General features: G+C 40.6%; 1 protein-coding gene across 6 annotated transcripts in view; it reads left to right on the top strand.

Annotated features, from left to right (window-relative positions):
* Positions 1-21,636, top strand: part of RASGEF1B (RasGEF domain family member 1B) — a 608,630-nt gene that overhangs the window by 578,442 nt on the left and 8,552 nt on the right. For 5 of the 6 annotated variants that reach the window (XM_053592801.1, XM_053592987.1, XM_053592952.1 and 2 more), the window contains 9 exons: positions 1,520-1,702; positions 3,384-3,506; positions 3,874-4,011; positions 10,534-10,749; positions 11,238-11,312; positions 12,735-12,830; positions 12,961-13,063; positions 16,559-16,638; positions 17,726-17,821. In XM_053592801.1, coding sequence (XP_053448776.1) covers positions 1,520-1,702; positions 3,384-3,506; positions 3,874-4,011; positions 10,534-10,749; positions 11,238-11,312; positions 12,735-12,830; positions 12,961-13,063; positions 16,559-16,638; positions 17,726-17,821 — 1,110 coding nt within the window. The remainder of the gene's footprint in view (positions 1-1,519; positions 1,703-3,383; positions 3,507-3,873; positions 4,012-10,533; positions 10,750-11,237; positions 11,313-12,734; positions 12,831-12,960; positions 13,064-16,558; positions 16,639-17,725; positions 17,822-21,636) is intronic. The other variant, XM_053592868.1, reaches the window with a different exon arrangement.

Genomic DNA, 21,636 nt, shown 5'->3' with positions numbered 1-21,636 from the left:
ATCACCTTCCCCCCATTTGTGACTCCTTCTGCATGGATCCCTCAAATGCCCCCTCAGCACTGGAGTATGGGTGGACTAGCAGGCCCAGAAGTGAAGCTATTTTCCTATGTATTTTTCGTGATGGTTCTTTTCCCAAATGCCATTTTCACCTGCCAAGTTGGCTATATAATGGCTGTTTTCTTCTCACACTCCGCCCCTGGCTGCCTCCTGCTGAGGCGCATGCACGGGTTGGGATGCCCTGTGCCCCCATCAGCTGTAGCTGGAACAGATGCTCCTGGAGTGACGGATGTGACTTCTCAGACAAGCCCCACGCCCCTCCCCCATTAGGATGCAAATCGTCTTCTGGGATCTTGAAAAGAAAGATTGGCCCAGGTTGTGTCCTCTGCTGCCGCCACACACCCCGTCCCGGTCAGGGCCTGGAGCTCTGGAGCTGGCGTCCTGCCCCACTGTCCGCTTTCTGGAACCCCCAGTCTCGGCAGCCCCTTAATGCCTCCATTGTCCGGATGTGCTGCCAGAAGCCCGGCGTCTGTTCTGGGGCCCGGCAAGCAGTCCCTGGGAATCCGAGTCATAACCTGACAGCCTGCGGCCTCTATAGAGCAGCTCTGGCCAGGACGGTGCGGACTGCGGGGCCCACAGATGGACCGGAGCAGCTCACCCCGGGACTGTCGCAGTCTAGTCCTTATTCCCGAATCAGGAGCCTGCTGGTTTACTGGGAACCGAGGCTTTATACGTCCCCCACCCCCACCCCCGGCCCGCAGGAGAATTTACACAAAGAGGTGACAATCAAGGGCATCTGATCTTCCGGAGAGCGCGGGTTTAATGCCTCGCCCACGCGGCCGCGCACGCGCACTGGGTGCTCAGGGCCCGGCCTCTGGTGCGAGTTAGTTTTTTCAGCTTCAGTTTTGCTTGTCTTCCCAAAGTGTCGAATGCTAGTTGGGGAGCGCTCTGGTGTTACTTCACTCTTCCCACCTCATTTGAAGGCCTGCGCACATCCACCTCAGGGCACACTTGACTCGGTGGGATCAAGCAGGGCGAGCTCAGCCCCGCCCCCTTCAGGCCAGACGTGAGCGGCTACACCTGAACTTGACAGCCAGGGACTTGAACTGAGCACCTCCAGGGCCAGGCGCGCTGTCTGGAACTTGTGCTAGTTGTGAGCCCCGGGCCTCAAGAAGCATATGCGTGTCTCTTTACCTATTTTGACCTAATAAAACCCTGTGGCCCCAAGGAAGTGTGGCAGTCAGTGTGTTAGGTCTAGATTGGATCCCCGCCTAGGCATTTGATGGTATTTGACCGAATGAGCTTGGTTCTAAAAAGCAGGCCTATGTGTGGCCCTCAATGGGCACGTGTGGTGCTCAAAGGGCAGTTGGGGTTTTTGGTGGGTTCTGATATGTCATCAGAATCTAAACTGTTGCTTAAAATGACTTGTTCCTTCATTGCTCCTCAAGCTCAGTGCCTGTGACTTTTATTTTCACCCTATGTATTGCTGACACCATGTTTTGTTCTTTTTTATGCCTTTTAGGAAAGCATGCCTCAGACGCCTCCCTTTTCAGCAATGTTTGACAGCAGTGGTTACAACCGGAACCTCTATCAGTCCACAGAGGACAGTTGTGGAGGGCTGTATTACCATGACAACAACCTCCTCTCCGGATCTCTGGAAGCTCTCATCCAGCACTTAGTGCCCAACGTGGATTACTACCCGGATGTAGGTGTTTGTATTCCTCTGAAATCGGTCCTTGGCATCGGGCAGAAATTACAGTACAGTAGGCAGGGACCGTAGATGTTACAGAATCATATCCCGGTTGTTAGGAATTTTTCAAATAAGAAATTGCATGTTGGTTTTTGACTGCTTTGAGATCAAATTGAGCCTGGGCATGGATGGTTTCTTCTCAGGGTAGATACTCCATGGCAGGCAGTCTGATACCATCTAAATGAAGTGTCTGCAGGGTTGCTTCATGCATATAGCTTGGTCCTTAAATAGAAATGTCAAGGAATATTGGATGCCTCCAAAATCTTTAATGCCTTTTTTGTTTCTAAGACCATCACTTTGTTTCTAAGAATAGTGAGTGTCGCCAGGGAGAGTGCATGGAAGAGATTTATGGGCAAGATGCAATTCTTTATAGGTTGAACATCAGATAAGATATTTGCTTTTGTTTTACCTTGCTAATGTCTATTTATAAAGATAGTACTTTCTAATTCAGGGAATATGTTATACAGTTCCTCAATCTTTATAATAATTCCAAAAGGGTAGAAAGGAGAAAACTGAAATTCAGAGTGTTGAGTATGTTTTCTTGGTCTCACTCCCAGTGTTAGCAATTAAACACAGGTTTTCCTTCAATTAAACACAGGCTTTCCTTCTGGGGCAAGTGAATTGTCCTTCTTCCCTTGTGCTACACGCAGCCACCCCGTGGAACTGAGCTTAGGAGAGATTTACTAAGCAGCTTCATATTGATAAAGATTTCTGATATCTAGAGACTGCATTCATTTTTATAAATATAATAACAACTTCAGTGTGCAAATTGACCATAATATTTCTTAGTGAGTTATCTCTCTGTGTGTGATTTGTTACATAGCATTTTCAGATATGTTGCTACACAGGGAAAATTTGTAAGCAAAAGTAAAAGGAATCCTTTGTTTAAGCCTGTAAGTGTTTATGAGGTAATAAAGGCGCCTAAGGGGGGGAAACCAAATGGAATTTCTCTTTTCACTGGGAGTCTGTAACTATTATAACAAATAAGCACAGCCTCATTACTGGCTTCTTGGGAGACAGTGTGGTTAAAGAAAAGTATACAGTGTTATATTGTGCTGTATCAAGTTGCTTAGCCTCCGAGCAAGTAAATAGGTCCCTTGAAAGCCTGCCTTGAACTGTTCTGACACAATCACTTCAGTCTGTCACGCTAGACAAACTGCAGAATTCTGGAGCTGTGGGCTAGATGGGTGGGTTTGGAGGATTTTTTTGTTTGTTTGCTTGTTTGTTTTGGCCTCCAGTGAATTAGCATAGTATTTGGACATAGAGTCATGTTCTATATGAGTGGTACATGTAAGTTAGTTTATCTCTCTAGGCCTCATTTCATTCTTCTTTCCTGGAAGGAGTTATGTGTGCTGGTATCCTGGTTCCCTGAGTATGGATGTGAAAATATGCTCTGAACAATGTCAGGAGCCAAACTTACCCTGCACATGTTATTTTTAGTGTAGTTGAAGGGAAAAGATACATCAGAAATTAAAGGAGAAATTCATCATACTTTGTTTTATAGAAGGGGTTACTTTATAAACAGCATCATATTAACTTGACCAACAGAATGTAATGAAATGAGGTGTCTAGTATGGAGGGAAAATATTAATTTCAAAGAGAACGTAACCATGATGACTTTTTTCTCTTGCCACAGAGGACATATATATTCACCTTCCTACTCAGTTCTCGGTTATTCATGCATCCATATGAGCTGATGGCCAAAGTTTGCCACTTGTGTGTTGAACACCAGAGACTAAGTGATCCTGATAGTGATAAGGTAAAGATGTATTTTGAACTTTACAATTTTTAAAATTAGACATGCTAACTCTACGGCTTCGATTTTGTAATGTTGGTTTTCATAAACAGCCCTGGCCATGCCCAGGCCGAGGTACATAAATGGCATCATGGCTACGGAGGGGGCATTGTAGTGGTGTGTAGGACACAGTGTAAACTGAATGACCTGGAGGATCTCAAGATCCTGCCTTAAATTGGTGACATTTGTCATTGACAGGGGCAGGGTCTAGAGCTGCTTCTTCAAACTTAAAGAGTCTAGACTAGAAATTTATCAGTGACACTGTAATTGTTTATTTGATGTAGTCCATGGTGGCAAATCTCACTGAATTAAATTTTCTTTTTCTCCCTAGAACCAGATAAGAAAAATCGCACCCAAAATTCTTCAACTCCTGACAGAATGGACAGAAACATTTCCTTATGATTTTCGGGATGAAAGAATGATGAGAAACTTAAAAGATCTGGCTCACCGAATAGCCAGTGGCGAGGAGGTTGGTAACCTGAATTTGGCATGGCCTCTGGAATTCCCAGGCATAGCCTTGGTGGAAATGGTACTGAATTATGCATCAGAATTTCTACTCCTTTCTTTCCATTTGTCTTTGGACAAGCCCCTTGAATAGCATATTTGTTGTTGTGTATTTCATATGGGAATGATTACACTGTCCCACTTCAAAGAGCTATTGCACAGAGTTTATGTGACAGATCTGGGGCTATGTTCATGTCAATTCATGCAGAGCCTTCGTGTGGCACCTGTGTTTTAATTTTATTGTACTTACATCTTCCTTCCAGAAAGGTTTGACACAGCTAGATAATAAATGGCATATTAACAGATGTAAACTCTAATAGATGTAAAGTAAGTAACATACCAGTATATTAACAGATTATAAGTAGTAGATTAATCAATCATAAATAGAAACAATCTGAACCAAGGAAAGGAGGAACACACATGTTAATGTTAAGAGCCGGTAGAGTAAGGTAGGACTGGTGTGGTTTAAGTTCCAGGCAAAAGGAAAATGCAGCGGGGTTTGTCATTTTCACTGTTAGAAAAAGGAAAGCACGCTAGTTCTTCAGGGCATTAAATGAAAATTTTAGAAGCTTTCTTATATGGAACTTGGTATAGGGGGCACAGAGTGAGATCATGGTAACTGCTTTTTAATAGTGTTTTCAACAAATGCTCCTCAATAAAAGCTGAGGCCATAGATTAATGTATAAATTAGCAAAGGTAATTCTTCATGGAGGAGAAGGCTGAGACAATGCTGCAACTCTGCTGGTGCCTGGAATGTGATTCAAGCCTAGGACCTGGTATAGGCAGAGATGAAAACTAAGTTTCTTGGATAATCTCCCATAAATATCACTTCCTTCATCTGAGCCTTTGATAAAAGTTAACCAGCTGTGACAAATTCAAGGTTATCCTCTTTGAAGCAGACCTAGAGGGCTGGTATTCTGCGTTGAGGTTTGTTGGGTAAGGATGTCCTTGTAGTTTCTATATTGCTGGGAATAAGATACTTAGGCACAGATACAACTTTTTCTTTTTGGTTTTTGGCCAGGGTAGGTTTGAACCTGCCACCTCCGGCGTATGGGACCGGCACCCTACTCCTTGAGCCACAGGTGCCGCCCCAGATACAACTTTTTCACATGGAAAAAGTAGATGAAGCATTTGGTGCTTGCAGTGGTGTCTTGTTTCGTTTGTTTTAAAATGCGTTTTCCCATTTTGAATAACCTTCCTTGGGCCGGCACTCCTCCGGCAGAATGCTGCAAACATAATGTAAGAAGAACCCTATCCATTCCATCTACTTCTTGTGAATGTATCTCAGTGCCATTTCTCCCTCCAAAATCAGACTAAAATTATATAAGATTAAAACTCGAAGAGTTTGTACTTTTCTCTTCTGTTTTATGTTTTTGTGAAAATGGAATTAACCCTTTCTCTGTTACTTTATGACCATTGTATTGGATCCAAGTGCTTAGAACAACCATATTTCTGCAAGGCTGGATGAGTCACTTCCTGAGTCATTTTGCAAGTTATGACTATTATAATCATTTTGCCAGTTTTCCCGTTAGGGGTCTAGCCAGGTATAAATTAAAAGTTCCCTCATTCACAAAGGCAAAAGTTAAGCATCTCAGTGCAGTTTTGTAATAAATCTCATATTAGAGCTGTTGAATTGCTTGGCTGGGTCAATGCTGGCTCCATGACTTTGGTTGGTGACAGGCTGCTCAAAAGATTAGTGGCATCGTAAGGTCTTTTTCTTGTATGAGGGCTGAAACCTGAGTAAATAGTCAGGTTTTCATTTCAGTTAAGTTGTATATAGCTACTTAATATTATATGTCAGTTATCCTTCCTTCCCTCCCTTGCCTTTCTAAAAGATAGAAATTGGCAGGGCTCGTGACTCTAGTCCCAGCACTTTGAAGTGGTAGAATCACTTGAGCCCAGGTGTTGGAGGCTGGAGTGAGCCTGGATTCCAGCCTGCAATAGAACAAGAGCTTGTCTCTCAAATAAAAATAAAAATGAATAAAGATAGAAATTATAACTAGATTATTTCCGAAAGGAACATTTTAAAACTCCATTGGTTTTTCTGATAAAACATTAGAGTTTTGAAATTAGGTCCGCCTTATCATGGGAGTCAAAGAGGGAAACCATTTCTATCCAGGCTGACCCCCTGAGATCTGGTCTTTTTGTTTAATCGGATCAAGCCATTCAAGAATTAGGCCAATGTGAGAAAAGGGCTTCTTACCAACACTGCTGTGCTAATAACATATTCTTGATATAAGCCATGAGAAGTAGTTAAGGTGGTTTGAGCATGTAAAGAGGACTTAAGATAAGCCAGTTCTCACCGAGAAATTGATTAAACTGAGGTGGAGTGGAGCGATGCCCCTGCCTCGACCAGGTCGGATTTTACAGGGAGTAGGTATTTCTTTGACTGCTTCTATCTAGTATTCAAAAACTGGGGCCACACTTGGCAGCTAGCTGATTTGAATTTGCTTTGGCAAGCCCTCCAAATTCCTAGCTACTTTCTCATCTCTAAATCATCGAGGTAACTGCCCCACGTTAGTGTCCTTTCTAGCTCCAAAACTGTGTGATGGATGCCTTTTCCCCAGTTCTCACTTGGCAGGCTCCTTATCTGTCAGGTGCTAAAGTGTCTCTCCTCCAAGAGACCATCCCTCAGTACCACAACTACGATCACACCCCCTCCCACGATTGGCTTCCTTCCCACTTTCCTTCATGGAATGTCATAACGCTCTGTGACTGGGAATTGCAGTCACCCCTCCAAAGCTGTGGGTTTCATATTCACGGGTTCAACCAACTTCACACTGAAAATATTCAGAAAGAAAAATTGCCTTGGCCCAGAACACTTATTTTCTTGTTATTATTCCCTAAATAATACAGTCTAACAACTATTTACATGCGTTTACATTGCATTAGATATTCTAAGTAATCTAGACATGATTTAGGGTATACGGGAACTTGCAGGTACCAAGCCATTTCCATCGGGGGCCTGAGCATCCTCGGATTCTGGTCTCCAGGGAAGTCCTAGAATCAGTCCCCCTGAGACGGAAGGAGGACTGTGCTTTCTTTTTTGGTGTTTGCTCTCTCCATTGCCTCCACGCTGGCCCTTCTTTATTCACCATGAAATCCTTAACTCCTAGCTGAGGACGGATGGATGGATGGATGAATGCATGCACACATCGGTTCCTGGAATAGGAAAACAGTGTTTTCCTCCCTGGAAGGCCTGTGGGCTTGGGTTGAGGCTTGTTGCTTCTTGCCTAGGACTTTAGGGACTTTTTTTTTTTTTGGCAGTCAGTGAATCCAGGTGCGCCCTATATATTTATAATTTAGTCAGATTCTTCTAAATCTGTCGGGACAGTTCTACATAATTTGGCTTAATGCTTCCCCCTTGGGGATTTGCCCAAAATGAAGTGGTTTATTAGGACTTGCAAGAAACACGAAATGAGACTAATGATTGAATTACATGACAAATGACTGTAGTGGGTAGAATGCAATTTTCTCTTCCTTAAGGGGCTGGTCTTTATAATAAGAACTTCTATCTTTATTTGCCAGGTAATTACTGTCACTGGCATTTGAAGTTATAAAAAAGAATAGGTACACATTTAGCCATTCATAACTCAGTGAGGGAGCATGCGTAACAACACAAGGCTAGATTTTTCAAATGGAATCAGACGGCAGCAAGAAACTCAAAAGAGATCACACAGGGACGTTGTCTGTCACACACACTAGTTATCTGAATAGCTTCCCCCGTCCCTCATTCTGTATATGTGCCCCTCATATTTTGCTGCTGCCTTTTGCTCCCTAGCAACCTGGCTGGACGTTCCTGTACCTCTTCTCTAAAATATCTTGTTTTAAAGATGCAGAATAAAAATCTTTCACCAGACGTGCTGGTAGAGCGTTGCTTCTCACACTTTGCGTGTACCAGAATCCCCGAGGGGCGTTTACAGCCTGCTGTTCAGTTGCACCTGAAATCCGAAATCTGTTCCTTTGGTCTCTGGGGCGGGGACCCAGTCAGGTGTTTAGCGTCTCATTGCTTCTCACTGGTACCCCCCTGGGGGAACCTGAGGAGAAGTGGTAATTCCTGAATGGAGCATTTTGGGTGGGGGAAGCGTACCTGCCGTAGGAATGGTAACGTGCATGGAATAACTGCGGATATGTAGAATAACGAATATTTTAAAATGAGGGGTGATGGCCCTTTTGAGTGAACAGAACTTTCTTACGTAGATACCACAACTAGGTCATCTAAGAAATCCTATTCTGTGGGAAAGTTTTAAAGGCTATTCTGTAACTCAAGTAATATAGGAATACATTCTTAAAATAAATAATTCACACAGAACAAAAGGCTCTTAAAATTGTTACTGTTTTGTGTGTATCCTTCCAGAGCTGCTGTTCCTGTGGAGGGAGTGTGTGTATGGCTTGTGTTTGTGTGTGTGTGTTTGCCCACTCGGCAATATGTCTGAGAATATTCCATGCCGGTACAGATAGCTGTATCTTCTTGGAACTGCTGCTCAGCAGTTGAATATGTGATTGGGCCATGTATTTTATTTTCTTTTTAAAAACTATTCTGGTGGAAACGAGTGAGTTTTTTTTACACAGAAAATTCAGAAGTTTTCTCAGAAAGAAGATAAGTCCCCTAATTCACCTCCCACTATGTTTAGTAGAGTGGTAACATAATAACAATGCTGGGTTACTCTTGAGTGTGGGCTTTAATAACTGTGAAACTTCAACATTGTGATATGTACTTTCTACTTCTGGATCATACATGCTGTAACTAAATTACCTCTAAGAAGGAGTTTATTAATTATTCTGAGTAATCAATCCCCTGGCAAATGTATGCATAGAATCCAACTTTCATGGAGGCATTTGTGATAATACTTGGGACAAAGGACCGAAGAAAACATTTTAAATTCATAGATTTCTAAGGCAGCTCAAAGTTGTAAAAGTAAAAGATGTAGGGGTAAGGGGGATAAGGGATTTAAAATAGCCCTCAATTCTGCCTTGAGCAGTCTGGAATTCCAAAGAAAGAGGTATTTTCCTTGAGTGACAAGCTCATTACCAAACAGTGTCTTCTAAACTGATAACCTTGATGCTTTGGAGAAGGCAGATTGTTTTTTTAAGCTTCAATTTTTAAACACTTCAGTATTTCATTAGTGATTTTGGAGTAGTCTATGAATGTAGAGAAAAATAAAGGTCCTCAAATGGACCAATTTAAAGAACTCAGTGGAATATTCAAAGAATATTCAAAGAAGAAAAAAGAAGGTTATTTATATTTTTTATTCCTTAATTATGTGAGAATTCACTATTTCTGTGTGTGTTGTGATTTTCCCCGTATGCAAATATATCTTCATTTCAGTTTTTATAATATGCTTTAATAAACCAAATTGTGTCTGTAAAAAAATGTGGCTCTTATACTCGTATGTAAGGCCACTAAATTGTCAGCAAATTTATCTCAGCAAATGATACTGGGGCATCTCTGGAATAGGCCATGAAGCCATAAACAGGCCTTTCTCCATCTATAAATTTACTGGGACTGTCCTCCTTTGGAGCTGTTAACCTGAGGACCTAGTCGCAATTGAATCAGCCTGTGTGTCCTTCTCTGACACATGCATCATAATTTATCTAGAAGGATAACTGTGTGGTAATTTTCGGCTAGAACAGGAAGGCTGAAAGAACTTCATAACATATATCATGATTACACCTACGATTGATTGATTGTGAGTTCATTTCTTCGACTTAACAAAGATTTTAAAAGTCAAGAGGATGATACTTATCTATAACACATGCAGTGCTTTTTAAACCAATTTATCCTAAGTGTGTGGCTGTAACATAATGAGGTAGTGATCAAAGTGGTACCTGGGACGGTCACAAGGACAGTTGTGTGGAAAATTTTTGTTGTGAACATTAATACTGACTCATGAATGTGAAAGAACTGGACATGAGCCAAGTGGAGGTCAGAGACCAAAATGATTACCTACTGCTTCCTCGTGGTCACCCACGGTGTGTGTGGACGTCAGGAGGGTGGGCTGGAAGGTGAGTGGGACGTAATGGTGCCCTTGTGACAGGTGGCTGTGCGTCCTTAGACTAATGAGTTTGGGAATGATAGGAGTGGAGAAATCAAGAATGTGGCCCTAAAGAAAAAGTGTTTGGAAAAGAAGGGTTGGACTTGAGATCAAAGTATTTCAAACCACCAAAAGTAAACCGGTACATTTCTTTGCCAGAAGGGAGAACATGTAGTTAATTGTAGCACTTGTTACACTGTATTCTCCAGTAGCAATCTAGAGACACTTTTCATGGCCCAACCTGAATGGTAACCTCAGAAAACAACTGAACCTTCCAAGTCTGAAATGATACCCTCTGCATATGTGTCTCTTTTACACTGCTAGAGCCGGCCGAGTCCTGTAATTACCCTGAATCGAGTTGAGGTAAAATCATTTAGGGGCATAGTGTCTGAGCTTGCACAGTGGTGAAAACACGTGCAGAGTGAGGATGTAATCCCTTGCTTATTCCCCAGCAGACATACCGGAAGAACGTCCAGCAGATGCTGCAGTGTCTCATCCGCAAACTTGCTGCCCTCAGCCAGTATGAGGAAGTCCTGGCAAAAATCAGCTCCACATCCACAGATAGGCTCACAGTTCTCAAGACCAAGCCACAGTCCATTCAACGGGATATCATTACTGTCTGCAGTGACCCTTACACGTTGGCCCAGCAGCTGACTCACATAGAGCTGGTAAGGCCGCTACCATCCTTGCCCTTTATAACCACAGATTTGGTTTGCTTTGACAACCAGATAAGGCATTCATCAGCAGCAATGTCACGGGAGGGGTCAGAATAATCCAAATGGGAACTGATCTATGAAACAGTCAAGACATGCTCTGTTTAGGCATTTGGATATGAATGCTTCTGATATTGTTGGAATTCACTTGTAAATATTAACAAATACCAAACAGGTCTGAAGAGCAAAGAGTTTATTGGCCTTCTTCGTCTTCTGCCTCTAATCAATTTTTTTGTAACTTTCGCTATCTTTTGGAACATTGGCCTAAACAGAAAATTACCTCTGTTCAAACCTTGAAGATGATGAAAGCATTTAGAGTTAAAGGTTTATTTTGTAATCTGCATTTAAAAATGAGAGTGATGCCGGAAGTCCGTGGAGGGAATTGACCATCCATTTCTTTTCATTTCCTTTAATCCTGTTGACCTGCTGGATTGGAATTTCAGGAGAGGCTCCATTATATTGGGCCAGAAGAATTTGTTCAGGCTTTCGTGCAGAAGGACCCTTTGGACAATGACAAGGTAACCAGTCTACCCAGAGCTTGGCCCTGAAACCAGAAATAGAATTCCTTAGTCTGTGATAGTGGGTATAAGAGACAGGATTTGAAACTAATCTGATGTGGGATTTAAGATCAGAAAGGTTGTTTTTCATTATTAGCAATGTCTGAGTCATGGCAATTTTTTTTTTTTTTTTTAGCTTTCCTTGTACCTTTATAAAAACTTACCCCATCACTAAGTCTCTTCTTCCTCCATATTGGGAAATTTAATATTAATAAGACCTTTACAGCAGGTAGATGCAGACATTTGTGGTGAAGGTAGGAGATAAAAGCATAATGGTTATAGCAGATTAAGTCAAAAAGAAAATACCAGGGAATGCTCTGCTCATGACTCAACAGTAGTAAGGGCAAGGAAGACAGCTCGCACGTCCAGGCTGCCGAGCCAGGGGCTGGACTGCTTGGCCTCCTGTTATAAGGTGAATGTGGGAGGTTTATTGCTGGGTGAAGCCTGCACACAAAGACAGCAAGGCTGGGCACGGACTGTAAAATCAGTGTGCACATACAAGACATTCCCCCCTCTCAGGGACTTGAAAGCGCTGTGACTCGTAGGCAAAGACTGTGTCTTCCATCAATGGATGTCCCTCTCTGGGAATAAAGACAACAGCTGTTTTCCGGCCTTAAAATAGTTTTTCTCAGTACAGGAAGTAGAGACTATGTTTTTCCATAGAAGGCTAGTGGACTTTTTTGTTTCTTTTGGAAGGAAGGAAAGAGGGGTGTAATTAGTCTCTTCAAGCTGGCCTTGAACTCCAAGATAAGATTAATAACTACTTTTGCTTTTGAACAATGTGCCACTCACCCTACTAAAGTTCAAGATGGTATTGACTTCCATTTACCTACCTTGGAAGGTCTTTAGTTCTTGTGCTATTATGCTCCAAAATGTTGCCCTACAGCCTAATTTTAACCCATTGTTGACCGGCAATTTTACGCAGAAACTATCCACATTGCTGGGTATCTCATGACCAGTCGGCAATTCGTTAACAGAAAATTTTCTAATCCTTTACACTCTTAGCCACTCTGTGCTGTGTGGATAGTAATTGGCACAAGTGTTTGTATCCCGTTAGTCAGTCAGGATTGTTTTAGAATGCAGCTAGAACCCTTCCTTTAAATTGTGCTTTTGAGTTTCTTGAGAAGGGAGGGAAGGGTACTTTTATGAATACATCAGAGTACATTTCTGGATGTCAGGTATTCCCTGGACTGTTCCAAGAGATTTTGCTGTTTATGTAAAGATAATCAAGAATGTTACGTGTTCTTTTTCCGTCCCTCTTCCTCCCTCCCTCCTTCCTAGAAAACTTCTAATTCATGAACTGAGAACAAAGGCCCATATTTGACAAAATGAGAGCCCAATACTTTTTATTTTCTCTAACTTATGTGTTTACTTTCTCTCTAGAGTTGCTACAGTGAACATAAGAAAACACGAAATTTAGAAGCTTACGTGGAGTGGTTTAATCGGCTCAGCTACTTGGTGGCTACAGAAATCTGCATGGTGAGAAAGTGAACGTTTTCTGTCTCTTGGCCCTATATTATTTGTTCATACTGATGGGCTCCCGGCATATTGGATAACTGCCCTCTATTGTTTTTTTTGTTTGTTTGTTTGTTTTGTTTTTCCTGTATAGCCTGTAAAGAAGAAACACCGAGCAAGAATGATTGAGTATTTCATTGATGTAGCGCGGGAGTGTTTTAACATCGGAAACTTTAATTCCCTGATGGCAATAATCTGTGAGTATTTTCTGGAAGATGTATGTACTGTATTTTTATGGGTCTTGTGAAATAATCCACTGAAAATTTTCAGGTCGTACAGTTTGTTAATAAAAACTGTACTATTTAATCCTGAGTTATTTCAGAATGTTCAGAATTCTTTAAATAGCCAAATCGGTACAAGTATGTATAATCTTTCTTAAGTATGCAAAAATTTATTTACTTAATAAATGCTTTAAGTTTATTTACCCCCAGCTGAATAATCATCTATAAAAGCTTCAAAGTGACATATTTTTCTAAAGAAATAATTTTTAAAATGATTTGGGCAGCTTGTGTATCTAGCAGTATAGAAATACACGGTCCAAGATTAAATTACAGGATTCCATTAGCATGAACAAGAGGGTGGCCTAAGGGACTGGACTTTTTCTGAGTGTTCATGCTCCAAGTACTTGTTATTCATGCTTCAGAATATACAAGCTCTCTCCTCTATACCAGAGTGAGTATTTTAACACCAGTGGCCTTATTTCTTACCATTCATTCTAGAAACATAAGGTGTGTGGTAGCAGTGTGTAGTACTTGTGGTCTTGCTGCAATTATTGATTATAGCCCTTTCATTAAAAATAATCCTAGTATATATGACAAATTATATAACCATCCAATAAATTGTAGGCACTCAGTAAATATTTGAATGAAAAAAAAAAGGGAAGAACTGGGGTGTTTTTGAAGGGTCATTTTGAAACTGGAGAACCCACCAAATTTAAGTTGCTGATCTTAACTGATTTAAAGCCTTCCTCTCACCAATTCCTTTTTCCATTTTGTTTGCCTATCATTTCCCCTTTGTCTCCTCCATGAAAATCCTGGCCAAGTTACACCACACTATTATCTGACTCACTCTAGGAAAACAGTGAACAGATGAGCATCAAAGGCCTGAAAGGTCCACAGCCCAGATAATAGATTACTTAATTTCCTTCTTATACTGTTAAGAAAATGTCAAGGCAAGTCATAGCATGGAAGAAAATGTTTGTAATACATATATCTGACAAACAACTTGGACCCGGAGTCTGTACAGAACCCTACAAATCAATAAGAAGACAAAGAACCCAATGATAAAAAGGGCAAAACACTCAAACACTTCATACAAGAAGGTTCTGTATACTCATGGATAACACGTATATGAAATGGTGTTCCACATTATTGGACTTCGGAGAAATACAACTTCAAGTTATGGTGAAATATGATTTTACACGTGGAATGGTTAAAGTTAAAAAGACTGGTTACACCAAATATTGTGGGTATTGAACAACTGGAACTCTTACACATTATTGGTGGGAGTGTAAAATATTACTACCACTTTGGAAAACTCTTTGGCAGTTTCTTTTTCTTTTTCTTTCTTTCTTTCTTTCTTTTTGTTTGTTTTTTTCTTGAGACAGAGTCTTGCTATGTTGCCCTCGGTAGAGTGCTATGGCATCACAGCTCACAGCAACTTCAAACTCTTGGGCTTAAACAATTCTCTTGCCTCAGCCTCCCAAATAGCTGGGACTACAGACACCTGCCACAACGCCTGGCAATTTTTTTTCTTGTTGTTGCATTTTTCATTGTTGTTTAGCTGGCCTGGGACAGCTAAAAATACCAGGTTTGGTGCATATGGCTGGTGCTGTAACCGCTGTGCTACAGGTTCCAAGCCTCTTTGGCAGTTTCTTATAGAGTTAAATATAATCATAAACACAATCCTACCCTATATTTATGAGATAACTATGTAGCTGGATACCCACTTAATACTTATCTCATAAAAATGCAAGCACATGTCCACAGAAAGATTTGTAAAAGAATGTATATAAGCAGCTTTGTTCATGATAGACCAAAAACTGGAAACAACCCAAATGCCCATTTATAAGTGAAAAGTTAAATAAATTGTGGTATATACACACAGTGAAATACTATTCAGCCATAAAACAATGGATCTATCCAAAGACCATGGATGAAATTCAAAATCATTATGTTGAACAAAAGAAGCCAGACATTACATGAATTTCTAGAACAGGTAAATCTGTGGTGAGAGGCAGCCACTGTTCTGATTTCTATGAGGGGTGGAGATTGACCCACAGAGGATCTTTCTGGGAAGATGAAATATACATCATACATCAAGACTTAGACTTATACATTGGTCAAACATTTTCTGTCCATTTAAGATCTAAGTATTTTTTGTATGCAAATTTTACCTTAATAAGGAAACAAATCTCTCCCTTCTGTTTCTTAAAATATGAATGTTGGTGGCATGGAGTTCATATATGCAATCCTTTAGGTCAATGTGGATTCCTCTTGTCCATAAACAGCTACCGTCATTTTTTTTCTCCAATAGCTACAGGACATAAAGTGTCAGATGGGGAGGTGGTGTGGCACAGTGGAATGCTGTGGGTTATAGGGTCAGCTCACTCTGAGCTTTCTTCATGTTGCTAACTGGCTGACCTCAAGACAATTTCTGACCTCGGGGACTCTAGCTTATTCTTGTAGGAATGTTGAGGGATATATGAGATAATACATGTTTACGCAAAGCCTGGATGACGTGGTGCATAAAACTCTAAGTCAGGGATCAGCAAACTACATTTCATGGATCAAATCTGGCCCACCATCCTTTTCTTTATTCTCAGTGACCTAAGCGTGGCTTTTATAGTTTTAAATGATTGAAAATAATGTCAAGACGTTTATATTCTACATTTAGTAAGTTTCCCATGTACCATTGTAAGATGCACCGTAGGTGTGGTCCCACCAATCACCCTCCGTCTGCCCATCCTCCCCCCTCCATTCCCTTTCCCCCTTCCCCATATTCTTAGGTTGTAACTGGGTTATAGCTTTCATGTGAAAGCCATAAATTAGTTTCATAGTAGGGCTGAGTACATTGGATACTTTTTCTTCCATTCTTGAGATACTTTATGATGAAAATATGTCAAATGGTATATAAAACCAGTGTATGGTGCCCCATGATTGCATTAATGTACACAGCTATGATTTAAAAATAAAAAATAAATTAAAAAATAAAAATAAATTTAAAAAAGAAAATAATGTCAAAAGGAAAATAATATTTTTAGCATGTGACTACAATATAAATTCAAATTTCAGTGCCCATAAATAAAGTTTTATTGGAACACAGCCATATTCGTTTGTTTGTGTAGTTATCTCTGTAACTGGATTGTGGCTGTTTCAGCAGCACAGTGTGTTCGGTAGCTGTGACACAGAACATATGGACTGCAAAGCCTGAAATGCTTGCTGTCTTTCTCTTTACAGAAAAAATTTGCTCATCCCTGCTCAAAGTAAATGGTAGCAATTATACTGTTTCTGGATTTAGGAGAATTTGCAAGAAAGAAAAACATCATAAAATCAACGTTATTACTTACTAATAATTTAAAGAACTCTTATAGTTAGCAGTGAACACCTTTTTTAAGAGTACACATTAAAATGTCTTTTCTTATTTCTCTATTTCAATTTTCCTTTCTTCTCCTCTCCATTTTAAATGGGAAGCTGGTATGAACATGAGCCCAGTCTCCCGGCTAAAAAAAACTTGGGCCAAAGTGAAGACTGCAAAGTTTGACATTCTTGAGGTATGTGAAGCTGGTGTTTTCCCGTTAAGTAACTTTTATGGCTGTAAAGTGGAATCCTTTTATGTAATATGGATACTTGATCAGACAGTACTATAAAGGAAAAAGCCCATCTGTCCTTATATTCACAGGGAAAGGGAAGAGATTATAATGGAAAGAGGAGGAAATAAGTCATGTTGTGGACTTGTCCTTTTATAGACTGGACTTGTCCATTGTGGAATTAATGGACTAGACAGATGGGCGTCAATCAGTCACAATATCTTGTATGCCAGAATAGAATTTGGGTTCTGAAGAGTCGAGCATTTTACTTCCCGTGAGCCTACTAGCTTCATTTCTCTGCAGTGTCCCAGGGAGGAGTTCCCCATCCCCACAGAAACATTCATTCATCGTCCTTTCAGTAGATTTAGCTGACTTGTGACAAAGCCTTTCCCTATAAACCTGAGGATAGTAAGAATTGTGCACAAGGCTATCTGTGAATTATTTCATCTTGGAATTCCCTTGATATGTTGGTGCTTGGAACACTATCTTTAGGGAGAAAAAAAGAAAGTGTCCTTTCCCAAATTTTCCCCTACATTGGGCATCATTATTAGATGTATTCTGTGATGTTTGATTCACGCTTATTTTAATAATTATTTTTTCTTCCGCAAAATGGTATGCTTCCATTATTTGTAAATGACTTATACCAAATGCAAAGCACAAGTTCACTCTGCCATGTTTGGGATCACTGCACATGGCTAATCGCCACTGGCCATTGCCCTCCCAATGAGACTAAGAAATGTCTCCGATGCTAGCATTTGACTCAATTTTTAGGTTTAATCTCAACGATGAGGCTAGAAAGAATGTGGTTTAGGTTTAACAACATTGAAACTGACATCAGCTTGTAATAAATACACCAAACCTCAGGAAAGAAAGCAGTTGTGTTTTAATGTATTTCCATGCACGTGTGTGTATGAGAGGGATAGACCATATTGCTACTGACTTCCCCAACTTATTTTGATGCTTTTATACGTATACAGCTAAATGTGTGATCTTGTAAACTTCCTACAGGTGAGAAGTAATTAGTTAATACTCTTCTCTTTTTTATCTATAGCATCAGATGGACCCTTCAAGCAATTTCTATAATTACCGAACAGCTCTTCGTGGGGCAGCACAAAGGTCTTTAACTGCTCACAGTAGCAGAGAAAAGGTGGGCTCTTAAAGTTGTGTGTGGGTTGTGGTCGTCTTGCCGTGCTGCACATTGAAGGGCTATGGGGATACTACCCAGATCTTTTTCCACTTGTTCAGATCTGCGAAAGAGAAGGTGCATACTGTAGAAATGTGATCACTGGCCTCACGGAGAGGGGGATCTAAAGGGAAGTCGGCCCGTGGAAAGGGAAAGCTGACATGTGTAGAACTTTGCAAATGTATGTTTCTGTGTCATTATTACATTACTTACATGATTATTCTTTAGCACGTCTTAGTTGTGTTTTGACCAATAAATTAAGTCATGTTAATGTGACTAAGCAGACCATTAGAGAGTAATTAGGTTTAGTGGGGAAGAGATATTTAAAGCTCTGCACAAGGTAGCTGACTTGATGTAACCTTTTCTCTTAAAAGAATTACCTTACCTCCCATGTTTAAGTCGTTTATTTTCAGAAAGTAGGTTAGTTGATGTAGCCTTAGGCCTGCTGTTACTAAGTGGATTACGTGAGTGGTAGAAAAAGTGCAAGGGTGAAGTCTGAGAAATTAATGGTCCTTGCTCCCGCTACCAGGGTCTCAGACAAGTTGAGGACATCCTGCGTCTGACGCACTTCATTCTGAGGGTCCTGTCTGGGCACATTTCAGTGTCACATTTCCATGATGGGGAAGAATAAGTGGTTTCGACATTTGGTGATCATGTTATTTGAGAAAAGAATACCTGGTTAGTGATAGGCTAATGCAGTTTGCTTGATAGAGGTTATTTTCTGTTTAGATTCTGTCTTTTAACTTAAACTGTATCTTCAACAAATCAAAGAACACGAGGGGTTAAAGAAAATCCACAGCTGGGTGATGCCTGTGGCTCAGTGACTAGGGCGCCAGTCCCATATACCCAGGTGGAGGGTTCAAACCCAGGCCCGGCCAAACTGCAACCAAAAAAAATAGCCAGGCGTCGTGGCGGGTGCCTATAGTCCCAGCTGCTCGGGAGGCTGAGACAGGAGAATCGCGTAAGCCCAAGAGCTGGAGGTTGCTGTGAGTCCTGTGATGTCATGGCACTCTACCGAGGGCCGGAAAGTGAGACTCTGTCCCTACGGAAAAAAAAAAAGAAAAGAAAATCCACAGCTTACCTATCACTTCCCCCTTCCCAAAAGCAGAAGCTCAAAAACCTAAAATAAAAAAAAAAAACACAAAACTTCACCTTTAAAAAATGCTACATTTGTTCTTAACCAAATCCAAAATATTAGTGCTGATAGTATTTAAGAGATACTGTAATTATTTTGACTCTGACTCTTTTTTAACTAAAGAAACTTACGAGGTAAGAGAAGGGATGACGGCGAGATGAGACTTACTAGAACCTGACTGCGTTTACCGCCTCTTCCTTTTTCACTTGCCCGCACGCCAGTACTCCCATGACCAGACTGGGAAAAGATCTAAGCAGAGGGTTTGTAAGCTTCTGACAATCAGCACAGTCTCAGGAAGACCTCGGCACCCTGGACTGTACGGACACACTAGAGGCTCATTGCCTGTGCGGGTTGGGCAGGAGGCCCCCCCTGCATGGCCTCCGCCAGAGTTGGGTGGGCTTTGCTTCCGTGGGGAGCCATGGAATCTTGTCTGTCAGTAGGGAGCTGCAGCATTGGCCAAAGTAATTCTGAAGCCCAACCCCACAAAAAGATGACCGTGGGACTCTAACGGCTTTGCCTTGAAGTCCCGAGTATACACCCTTTACATCATTTCATAAATGGTCTGCTTTTATTTTGTTATTTTTTAAAAACAAGTTCTGTGTGAACATATGAGTTATACCCTGTAGTTGGGAAGACAAATGAAATCACAGCTGTTTTAAAAGTATGCCATTTCTTTTTTACAATTGATCTCAAAGGCTAAGACTGAAAGCATTTATGGCTAACTCCATCTTTATTCAGGACAATTGGCTTCTGTTTTCTTTATTGAGGTCGGGGGGCTTTGTTCCACAGTAACCTACTATTTTACGGTTTTCCTGGCAATGTAACTGGAGCCATAGAATCTGTGATATTCTCTCGGATAACAAGTGTGTGTGGCAGAGGGGCACATCTCTAGGCACCTGCCATGGAACAGATCAAATCTGTCTTCTGCCCGGGAGCCCTTGATTGTTCTCTGAATAGCTGTTGTTTCCGATGGGCACTTACTTACGTCTGCAGGTTTTTTCCTCATGCGGTCGCGTGGTTTCACATCCTTTTGCCATTCAGTTTTGTTCCTAGAACCTTTCTCTGTTCCTCAGCATTCATGTCTAGGTTTGGGACTGATATTATCTTTAAGGTGTAGTGGCTGAGTCTTTGAGTTAAGAATATTTTGAAAGGTAGTTGGAAAATATTATTACTTGAGAGGTTTTCTCACTAAAGACATCATTGGCAATACCTTCTAGAAATGAAATTTTTACTCTCTCCTACTGATATTCTTTCCATACACTTAGCTTGGGGAAATCCAAAGTCCTATAATCTTCTGATCTTTGTTGTACTTTGCGTAGGGACTGTAGATCTGAAGGAAATTACCCATGAATAAATGAGAAGTTGAAGAAGCCCGTGGGAATGTTTTTTCTTGTTTTTGGGCATAAGAAATGAGCAGTAAAGTAGCTTACGCCAGATTAGTTTTATTTCTGTTTCCTTGAAAGACTGATTTAGACAATCAATATGGCAGCATCTTGCAGGCACCCACGAATGCAAAAATCATGTAAATTAACGCCTCTGCCATCTAGAATTCGTAATGTAGCTGTGGGCACATGACCCGAACTCACAGCAAGTTCAAACATCAGTGTCAGACAGTAAATGATCAGCAGCACATGAGTCTCAAGCTCATCACCAGCAGTGGAACACAGCAGTGAAGTTGGTGCCTGAAAGCTGTCATAATACCCACAATTACATTTTGATTATGATTTTGTTCTTATTTCCCTGGGGACGTGTGTGCCCTTTCCCTTATGACGATGTATCCTTACCATCTTATAAGTGCACAATCACCTTGGCTGTGATAGCACGAGATTCCACACAGACAGTATGTAGGTGAGTGAGCATGCTTGTGCTCCATTTTAATTTAAATTTCATATAATTTTCATGAATTGTGAAATATTTTTTTACAGCCACTTAAAAATGTAAAATATGTTGCTTCTAGGCTATACAAAAAGGCCCCTCAGGCCACAGTTGGCCAACACTTAGCTTATACCATCAGCAGATTCTGGAGTCAAATTTTAAATTAACGTCTGACAAGGTGAAAACCCAGCATTTCTCACCAGTAGTCTTTCAAAGAGACAAGGTTCAAGCGTACGTCTATCATTGTTACCATGACTGTTTAGTTCTAACATAATAGAGAAATGGCCAATAATAATAGAAAGAGAGGTGATGACATCTTTCCTAATCAGTTTTAGAGACTTTTGCAGACAGTAGCTAATGGTTAAAAGTATATTCAAGTGGGCTGTCAAAACTGAAGTCTCATTTTGGTTATTTTCAGAGATCAATTAAACAAAAAATAAAGCTTATTTTTATTTTAATGACTTTAGGGAAAAATCTGAATCTCTCTGTAGAAGTGAATTGATACTTAATATTTTTATGTGTGAGCCAAAAAGTATGTTTTTCCATTCATTTAATGTACAAGTCATACATAAGTTATAAGCTTAAGGAAAAAAAAAAAAAACTCTGATGTTGAGAAACAAGATACGCCTAAAATCTGTACTTTCTGCATTAAAGAAAATCTGGAATTATTAAAATATTTTGGAATTTGAGAGAAAGTGGAAATTGCTATATTTGATCTGTGTTCTCTGCTCATTGTGGGTTTAATATGATTTAAGGTGCAGGTTAATTA

The sequence above is a fragment of the Nycticebus coucang genome, chromosome 1 (assembly GCF_027406575.1).
Source record: "Nycticebus coucang isolate mNycCou1 chromosome 1, mNycCou1.pri, whole genome shotgun sequence".
In the NCBI taxonomy this organism is placed as follows: Eukaryota; Metazoa; Chordata; class Mammalia; order Primates; family Lorisidae; genus Nycticebus; species Nycticebus coucang.
This window is presented reverse-complemented; position numbering and strand designations above follow the sequence as displayed.